Here is a 10538-nt window from a genome sequence, read left to right as displayed (position 1 = left end):
CCCCCAACCCCCTGCGCCAGTCCTCTATCCCTCTTGAAATTATAATTTAGAAGAAGGGAAATATGTTTGCCTTTTATCTTAGTTTTGTCTTTTGCTGATCAAATGGATTAAGGTCCATTAGAACCTGTGCCCCAGCACCTTCACACACTTGCCCTCCACGTGTCTAACTTAGGAGGAGGCGGCGGCGGCTCAGGAATTTGTTGGCCGTCTTGGCTTGATTCCTCAGTTTGTCTAGAGCCGCTTCTGGTTTTTCACCAGGTTTGGTTAAAATTGAGAGCAGGACGCTCCACTTTGTTGAAGTCCCCAAATGTACCCTCATGGTATCTGTAAGCTATTTCTTTATTTTTTTCACTTCCAACTTTTTTTTAACTTTTTTTTCTTTTTGCTGGGAGAGATTCGCTGTGAGCTAACATCTGTTGCCAGTCTTCCTCTCTTTCTCCCGAAAGCCCCAGTACATAGTTGTATATCCTAGTTGTAAACAGTTTTTTATTTTTAATATTTTCAAGTTTACAGAAGGTTGGAAGTATAGTACAATGAGATAGTCATGTACCTTTTCCTGTATTCAGCAATTGTTATTTTGCCAGTCTCTCTCAGCACTTTTCTTTGCAAAGAAGCGGCATCATACTTCACCCATTACTATTACAGCTTGTCTCTCAAACATGAAGACGTTTCCTGTGTGACTGTAATATGATCACCATACCCAAGGGATTTACCAGTGACACAGAATTGTCTAATGTATAGTACACATTCAAACTTGAGTCTCAGTTTCCCCCTACATTTTCTTTAAACTTTTCTTCTTTTTGTAAATCCAGGATCCAAGCCCACTGCGTTTGGTTGTCGTGTGTCTGTAGTCATCTTTACCCTGGAATGACCTTCCCACCTTTTCCGATCTTTTATGAAATTGACACTTGAAAAAGCAGGCCAGTTGGCCTGTGGAATTCTGTACTTCTCTGATTGTTTCTCACAAGTAGGTTCGGGATAAACATTCTGTCAGAAGATTCCATAGATGGCATGTGGCATGTCCCATTCACTGTGTCACATCACACTGGGAGGCATATAATGTTGTATGTTATTGCCAATATAAATTTGGTCACTTTTTTTCTGTCAGATCTGTCCATTTTAAGAATATCCTCAAGCAAAAAATGTGGGAGGAAATACTTGGAGACCATTTGGGTATCCTGTTCACTCAGTGGTTTTAGCATTCATTGATAATCGTTGGCAGATCCATTATTTTATTACACTGGTGGCCGTAAATTGGGACTTTCTGAATCTAGCATTCCATCTATTAGCTGGCACTCTTTTACAAAGAAGCACTTTTTATCCTCCACCTACCTGCTTTTTTTGAGTATCAGTGTGGACTCACTGATTCTTCTTAAAAATTTTGATTTCTGTAATTGTTCCACACTTGGCCTGCAAGAGTACCGTTAAGCTTATTCATAGGTCGTTTTTTTTTAAAGATTGGCCCTGAGCTATCATCTCTTGCCAATTTTCTTGTTCTTTTTTCCTTCTTCTCCCCAAAGCCCCCCAGGACATAGCTGTAGATTCTAGTTGTGAGTGCCTCTGGCTGTGCTATGTGGGACGCCGCCTCAGCATGGCCTGACCAGTGGTGCTGTGTCCATGCCCAGGATCTGAACCAGTGAAAACCTGGGCCGCTGAAGCAGAAAGCGTGAACCCAACCACTCGGCCACGGGGCTGGCCCCTATTCATAGGTGGTTTTGCCCTGTGCCTGTCCGTGCTTGAGCACTTTCTTGCTTTTTGCCATAGCAAGATGTTCTGGGTTTATCATACAATTTTCCTGCCCCTGACTGAGAATTGGCTGTTCTCCAGGGAACCCTAGTTTCTTTTCATGGGGAATGGTATTTGGAAATCAAGATCTAGGTGCTACTGGGGTGTCAGTGTTTCCAGGCCCTTTCAGGGAACAGAGCCAGGAAATGCATTTTTTAAAAATAAATCATGAGTTCATTCTGATACTTTCATTTAAAATCTAACACTAATCTTCCTCACCCTTCCCTGTTCCATATTTCTATCTTCCTTCTCCTATGGTAAGAACTTTGGTTCTGAACATCAATATTTACCTATTTGCTTGATTCTACAAGACATGTAAAATTATTTCAGAATTACATCAAAATCACTACCAACAAGGGCTAGCCGGGTGGCGTACTGGTTAAATTCGTATGCTCCACTTAGGCAGCCAGGGGTTCACAGATTCGGATCCCAGGCATAGACCTACGCACCGCTCATTAAGCCATGCTGTGGCAGGCATCCCACATAAAGTAGAGGAAGATGGGCATGGACGTTAGCTCAGGGCCAGTCTTCCTCAGGAAAAAGAGGAGGATTGGTGGTGGATGTTAGTCAGGGCTAATCTTCCCCTAAAAAAAAAAATCACTGCCAACGGTAAACTTTTTAAGTGCAAAATTTGTGATTATTTCTATTCTTGGAACATATTTCACTAAAGGGGTTCCGAGTATTGGTTTAAAAATTATTTGAAGTAATTTTGATCGTACTGTATTCTAAATTTGCTAAACCTTGAGCTACTTTTTAACAATGATGCAGTGAATCTTGGGGACAAAACATGCAGTAGGGGGTAGGAGGATATTTTAGGGGTCTGACAGTTAGAAATACTGGAATTGTTTGAGATACTGTGATAAAATTCTGTCTGTATTTAATGGTGTTTGACTTCTACCAAGCTCTCTAGCTACAAGAGCAAATTACACCACTTGTAATGTGGATGTGTAGCCCATTTTCCAATATAGTAGGAAAAAAGTCTGCACATTAATGTTTTAGGAAAGAATTGTCTCACAATGTAGGCTGCATTATGCTAATATTCTAAAAGTTATGTGTTTTGTTTCATTTTAAAAATGAACATCTAAGGAAAGTTTAGCTTAGCGTGGAAGGCTCCATGCGTGGAAATTCTCTGGCCCCACTGTGTTTGAACTGTGAGGGGCAAGCAGCCTTTGGTGGTAGCCACCTCCCTTCTTCCTTTTGGTGCAAAATATGAGAAAGAAAAATAGTGGTTTGCATTTGGTTATTTTTCAAAAGAAGACAGGAATAAGGTGGCATTGTCTCCCTGTTAACCTGCTGTTTTTCATTTTGGGGACTGTGGGTGAATAACAGAATCTGTATATGGCAATTCTGTGGTTATATTAAACAAGTGTCAGCATTAGTCTATCTTAGTAGAGTATGCAAAAAAGTCGGTATGTGGAGCACTCAGGAAGGGCTCCCTGGGCAGATTTTCACTTATCACTAAGATGTTTGTTATAGGTCAAAGTACTGTAATCATTTTCCCTATGGATGTCCAGCCTTTTTCCTGCTGTAAAGCTTCAGTAATTGCTCCCATCTCCAGGTGATAGCCTTTTGCCTATTACTCTGGCCTCCTCATCCCACTCCCGACAGCAAACACATGCCAATACTTACTTTCCAAGACTTGTAGGTACATTTGCACTCTGGGGCCTTGAGAAGAGCCCAAGACCACCATCAGAACCCCAGGGCTCACATTTCTCTGATTTCTAAGCAGGCTCCATTGCCAGGACAGATCCCCGTACTTCTCTGTGGAGATCTCCTATTTGTGGGATGATACCACAACTTAGCAACTGTTATAATGTAACTGTTATATATAATGTAACTTATAATGTAACTGTACGGCAAATTTGCTTTACTTCAGTAGTTAGGCCAGAGGTCAACAGAAAATTCGGGCTAGAATTTTTAAAACTTTTTCAGTAAATCTGAGCCCTGCGTGATTCTGAGGAAACAAAATAGTTGGATAAAAATCAATCTGCTTAAATGCCCATTCCACCTGCTTTGTTCCCATAAAGAGAAGTTACACCCAAAGAAATCTGTATCATGGAGGACTTCGTATGTCCCTGTTCACTTCATAGTTGTTCTTTAAAGACATGATTGCTTTGGTATAATTCTGTGCATTTATTATCCAAATAACTATTTAAACATACGTAATGTTTTCTAAATATGTTTGTGGCATACTTTTTCTAAAGGGTATTTGCTGACAAAGAATCTGATTTTGCATGTTAATTGAAACAAAATTGGCTGAATCCAAAACTGGTCTTTTTCCTGGGTCAGCAAAGTGTCTCTAGGCCCAGAGAACTGTCAGTTACTTTAGGACTTTGATCATTAGCCTACTTGGCAGATAGTAGCCAAGCAGAAAATGTTCTGAAGCATTCCCTGCGTGTAAAATGTGTTCCCTCTTCATCAACAGAACATTTTCAGAATTAGCAGCTAAGTATAATTTTGCATGCAAATGGGATAAATAGAAGTAGCATTATGTATATTTTTTGGAGGTGTTTTTTTGTTTGGTATATGTTATACACGTTAATTGGCTTCACTGTGAGAGTTTAGGACATAATGCAGTTTTTTCCTCACCTCCATCCCAGAAATCCCCATCATTCCACACATTCTATTCTGTATGTTAGTTCCCTGTGCACATAATAACGGACTTGTTCCAAGTCAGCCTGCCTGTATATGTATATGTTAACTAGAAAGCAGAATAGCCCAACATACTGAAAAGGGAAATGCAGGCAAGATTTGAAAAATGTTAGGAATATGAAAATTTTTCAATAAAACTGCTTAACAAATTTTAGATCCTTAAATTTTAAAAAATACTTTTTACTTGCTTTCGTGAAAGTGGAATAGCCATTTGTGTTAAAATTATATACCTTTTGTCCAAGAAAGCAGTTTAAAGATATTTTCTAAAAACTCCTAACAATGCTTCTAAGGGAGTAGAATCCTAATTTTGGAAGACAGATAGATGCTGACGTGCGTACAGTGAATGGATTTTAGCTCTGTGTTGTGTCTATACTTTCTGCCAAAACCTGTTTGGTTCAGTAATATACATAACATCCTAGATGCCATCCAAGAGGATGTATTAAGAGGATCTTAACGCGGAAGAATATACCTATAGTTCCATGATCCAAGAACCCCTATAGTAGGGATCTTATAAAATTCTTATAGTTTGAAAGAGACAATTGTGTTTTCAGCTAGGAACTGCTCAAACTAAATTGTCAAACTAAATTAGCTGGCTTAAAAGTATGTACTTAACTGTGACAGAAATGAAAAGTAAACTCCCTAATTGGCCAGCTACAAGAATTTGGAGTTACATTATTTTAACATCTTAAAACCGGTTTAGTTTTTCACATTGGTGAACATAAAAATGTTTGCTGTTCTCATTCATGTATACCTCATGTTTCAGAAGAAAAATAAAGGGGAAAAATTACTGTTCACAGCATTATTAGCTCTCCTCCATTACTACCCTACATGCCATTTTGTTATTGCAGTTGCCCAAGACAATATTATACTTTGTTCCTGGAAGACTGGGCTAAGCCAAACCAGATTAAAAGCACATTTCCTACAGCTGGGGTAGAAGCTAGTTTAGTTTTCCTTCTTCCAGTTCACCCAGGATAACAGCTTGGGGCCATTGGGCCCCTACTGTCTCCAGCCCTCTAGGTAAAATGATAGAAGCTAGGTTGCATTACCTGGCCCTTCAAATGCATCAGAGATGCAGAAGGGAGTCTCGACCCTAAGTGCCACTTTCCCACGTCTTAATTAAACACTGCCCTCTCAGAAATAAACAGAATCTTCTGGGAGCAGTTAAGCCACATCAATCAAAAGTATTAAAATGAGAAGACCCCACATGGTTTCAGCTCAACCAAAAGAGCTATGTGCATGGCATATCTGATGTGCTGATACAAAAAGTCTAAAATACCTACCATGGGAAACCAAAAGGGCATGGACTGCATTACTGGGATTCCTTTGTGTGGTTTTAAAGCAGATGGATAAATGCTATTAGATATATAGAAACTTAGCGGTCATCTGTTTTTGGGGGAGGGGAGTGTAACCTTTCTTTCTCATATACTTTTCTCTGCTATTTGAATGTTCTAACTCTTGGATATATTGCCTTCGTGTTTTTTTGTCAATGTTAAGACTATGGATCATTTCTTTTTGTTTTATACTGCTCAGGATAAAGAAATGTAAATGTTACTTAACAGTACCAGGAAAAGACTGACTATATTAAAAAAAAAAGTTTCTTAAATATAAAATATATTAATATAACACTGACAAAGGACTGGCATCTAGAATAAAGAAGTAAACGTTACTCAGAAAAAGAGAAATATACAGTAAAAAAAAAATGGGCAAAGGATGTGAACAGATACTTAAGAAGAAAGGAAATACAAATGGCCAGAAGAATAAAAAACTTTAGGAACTGAGTTTTTCATTCAATGGAATGGAACGATGAAATACCATTTCACAGCTATGTGATTTGCAAAAACTTCTAATCCTTCTGAAGAGCAATTTGGCAATTTCTAGTGAAGTTAAAATGTGCTTATCCTATGATGTACATCCTAAGTAACACACTGAGTGAATGTACAAGAATGTTCCACCACAGCACTGTTAGCAATACAGAAACAATTTTGAAACAACTTATGCCATCGATTGGAGAACAGATAAATTACGGTAGTTCATATAACTGAGTACTACTGCATAGTACTAAAATTAATGAATGAGCGCATCACATATAACATGGATTAATCACACAGTGATTGAAAAATGAAAGCTGCAGAATGAGACAGTATCAGGTTTAAGATATGCACAGCAGTACTGAAGGAGAGGGTTTATGGCTATGATAGTGAAAGTGTACCACCATGCATGAGAGTGATCAACACCAAATTCTGGACAGTCACTACCTCTGGAGAGGAAGGCAGTGTGGTCTGGAAGTTCTAAAATGTTAAGATTTGACAAAGTAAGTGCTGGGGGTTCAGACAGTCCGTATATAAACAACTATTTTCCATATGTTTGAAATAGTTCATAAAGCCACTGCCAACACACACACACCTACTTAAGCACAGAAGGTAGTTTCAATAGTGAACTTGGTGCCCACTGTGGGCCAGATGTCATACTGTGAACTGGGGATGTAAATCTGAAAAAGCCATGGAACCTGCCTCAAGAACAATCTAATCTTGCAGAAGCAGACCTGAGTTCTGATTCACTTTGCTACTGATGGCTAGGGAAATCCGTTCTTAAGTAAATGGGCCTGAGATCCTTAAAAGTTAAGTGAAAGTTACTGAGGACCGCAGAAGACAAGGTTCAGATACTCTCTTAGCCCTGCTTCCTCCATCTTTCCTTTAAAGAACAAAGATAACAGGGAGAGGAACCATGAGAATGAATTCAGAATAAAACATGACAACTTCCATACATAACGCAGAAATTATTTTTATTTTGTTAAAATATTCCTTAAAGAGCTAGCAATTATTCAAGAGAAGGAGGGTCCAGAAAACAGATTTATGACTGTATTAGCCTTGTCCTTGATTAGAGATTTATGACGATTTATTAGAGATTATACACAAAACATCATTCCCTGGAGTAGGTTATTGACGGTCTAGGAGGCTGTGAACTTGAAAAAGCTTCTAGCTGCTTGTCTGGCTGCTCTGATCAGACCACAAGACTTAACAAGGATGGAATACTTTCCTCTTTTCAATTTAAAGCTTTACAACAGTTCGGATGCTGTAAGAGAAGCAAGCAATAAACATAGGTGTTGAATGATATCTTTTAAGATGACTACAACTGTATTTTTTTACCCTTCTTCCATAAACCCCACATCATCACAACATTCTATAATATACAGCTAAAGAGGAAGCTTACCTCTTTCCTGCATGCATCAGTTCAAAGGCTTCATTAATTTGGTCAAAAGATAAACTGTGAGTCACGAATTCATCAACTTTTATCTTTTTGGACATATATTCTGACACCAACTTTGGGATGCTTTCTACACTCTTCCATCCTAAAAGAAATCATCATCTTTTCATTAATTTTTCCAACAGATCTCTACAGTGTGCTTATCACTTAGTGGGTGACACAAAGACATTTAACAGAATAAATTGTTTCATGAATTAAAGAGGAATGAAAACTTCAAAATTAGGATAGAGAGGAAGAAGAATTTAATGCAAATCTTTAGTTAAGAAAAAAGTGCCTTGAGTATTTTTCTGTATTAAGAGTTAATAAAATCTCATTAAGTCTCAATTGAGACTTTTAAACTACCCAGGATAGAACTCCAGAAGTCTTAGAACAAACTTATTCCACTTAGGTCTACAACCCCAAAGACTTCTCAAATGATGACATTCAATGAATAAAAAATAGATGTGATACATGATTTTCTTTTGTTGGTTTTAAATTCAACAATGAAGTAGGGATAGTATCTAAGAATAGAAAACCGTGAAACTGAAAAGCAAAGTAGGAAATCTTTAGCTGTGCGATAAGATTTTAAACAAATCATATGCTTCAATTTTTCACTCGTATTGAAAGAAGCAATAAATCAGCAACAAAAGCCTTCCCACCTTTCAAACCAGGGTGCTTTGGACATTTCAAACCTCTTTTGAGGCTTTCCGAAACCTCCCTCCTTACATCCTCTACCGATTATTTTTTCCCTACAGACTGTAGGCTTTTTTCCGTTCTCTTTTAAATCTGGTAACTGAGACAACTACAGCCAACACTATTCTGTAGACCAAAACTTCTATTTACATCTGTGGGTCATATTAGCAACACCCATGGGGCCCCAATGCTCCAGCTTATCTTCCAACAAGTGTGGTTACTGCCAACCCCCGGCTCTGTCTCCCAGGCTTAGAACGCCCTCTCAGATGCAGGAAGGGCCCGCACAGGAGGCCCCTGAGGTGCATGTCTGGCTTTGAAAGCCTGTTCCAAGATACTCAAGTGTGGCATACATATAGGGCTTTTGGAAAGCAAGATTTAGGCAGCTTGACATTTTCTACGGCAAATTCTGTAGTATAAAAAAGAAAACTTTGGCCAAACCCCTTATTTTATTAGCACACTCTCCTAATCCTTTCTTCTGGTCTTCAAAAAAGCTGGCATAATATGAGGTAGAGGATCTTAATAGACACCTTGTTAAACACTGATCATTCAAAACTCATACTATGTGATTTTTTTTCCCCTAAGAGAATGGTGAGAATATAAATATATTTTTTTAAAAAACATATTCATTCACTAGTTGGGATATACAAACATGTTTTGATGTTTTTCTCTTCCCTAGCTGAGCAACCATGAAAAAGATGGAAACTTTCTCAGCATTCTCCTGGCAGGTAGGCAACTCAAACCACCACGCACTTTGTAGGATCACACAAGGGAACAGTGCTTAGTCTGGCAGCTTTTCAATTTGGTGACAGGGTTTTGTCTAATTTGATATTTTCAGTTTAAGACTTAGTACTGGTTACTGCTGGAATCAGTACTCTTCAGACAGGGGTATGCTCACATCCAGTGATCATGCATTCTCTGGGAAAGTGAGTACAAATGCCAAGAGCCTATTGAACTCCACAGCAAGACACGGTACGGGTGACCCTGCTGTTTGCTTACCTGCAACCAGCTTCTCACTCCTGCCCTATTCCTATTTCCCCATTAACAGAATACGGATTCTTTTTTGAGTGTGTAAAAAGTGGCCTTGTGCTTCAAGAGAAGCAGAGCACCTCCTCAGCCGCAGAGGTAAGTAATAATAGAGCATGAGGGCTGGCCCCGTGGCCGAGCAGTTAAGTCCGCGTGCTCTGCTGCAGCGGCCCAGGTTCTCGCCGCTTCGGATCCTGGGTGCGGACACGGCACTGCTCGTCAGGCCACGTTGAGACGGCGTCCCACATGACACAACCAGAAGGATGTGCAACTAAGATATACGACTACATACTGGGGGGATTTAGGAAGATAAAGCAGAAAAAAAAAAATAATTGAGCATGAAACTCTTCTATTAAAATAACTTTGCATGTAACAACTTATGATGAGAAGGTAGCCCATGAAAATTCTTGCCAAAACAAGAAAATTAGCCTGGGATTAAAATTCTGCAAATGGAAATAACAAAAGAGAAAATGTACTCATCTCATCCACCAAATTACCTCCAAAGGCAGTGCCTTTCCATGTGCGGCCTGTTACCAGCTGGAATGGACGAGTGGCGATTTCTTCACCAGCAGCAGCTACTCCAACCACCACGCTGACGCCCCAGCCTTTGTGGCAGGCCTCCAGTGCTGCTCTCTGCAGGCAGAGATGTGACCAAATCAAAGACGTGAGTGCATTCTGCGGAGGATGTCTGCTTCCCCAGAAACTTCCGGGGGGAGAGGCACAGAGCTTTTTGAAATACGGCAACAAACTGATCAAACTGAATGTTTAGTAAATTTAATTTTACTGAACAATTGTAACAGCTATTTAAAAAATTACTAACTTGGCTAAATATTAACACAAATTGAAAGAATTTAAAGCTTTTATTTACTGTCTAGTTTTAAAAATAAATCCTAGCTCAAAATTCTCAAGACTTTAATAAAGGAAACCGGTGGAGAAGAAATAGTAACACTTTTGCTGAGTGTCTTTGTGTCAAGTAGGTGCTATTAGTATCTGCACTTGACACACGAGGACACTGAGGTTTAGAGAAGTCAAGTCTTTGCTCAAGGTCCCTGAGTTAGTAAGTGGATGCACATCTCCTTCTGGAGCCCATGCTCTCTACAACTGCATCGTTCTGCCTTTTCATTTAATGAAACAAATGTGAG

General features: G+C 39.2%; 1 protein-coding gene across 1 annotated transcript in view; it reads right to left on the bottom strand.

Annotated features, from left to right (window-relative positions):
- Positions 1–7198: 7198 nt before the first annotated feature.
- Positions 7199–10538, bottom strand: part of ADH5 (alcohol dehydrogenase 5 (class III), chi polypeptide) — an 11615-nt gene continuing 8275 nt past the window's right edge. Inside the window, exons 7-9 of the mRNA XM_023637672.2 lie at positions 9894–10029; positions 7648–7786; positions 7199–7509 (exon numbers count right to left, since the gene is read on the bottom strand). Coding sequence (XP_023493440.1) covers positions 7485–7509; positions 7648–7786; positions 9894–10029 — 300 coding nt within the window. The 3' untranslated portion in view covers positions 7199–7484. The remainder of the gene's footprint in view (positions 7510–7647; positions 7787–9893; positions 10030–10538) is intronic.

This window comes from Equus caballus, chromosome 3, assembly GCF_041296265.1.
Source record: "Equus caballus isolate H_3958 breed thoroughbred chromosome 3, TB-T2T, whole genome shotgun sequence".
Lineage (NCBI taxonomy): Eukaryota > Metazoa > Chordata > Mammalia > Perissodactyla > Equidae > Equus > Equus caballus.
Note: the sequence above shows the minus strand (reverse complement) of the source record. Positions and strands in the feature narration are given on the sequence as shown.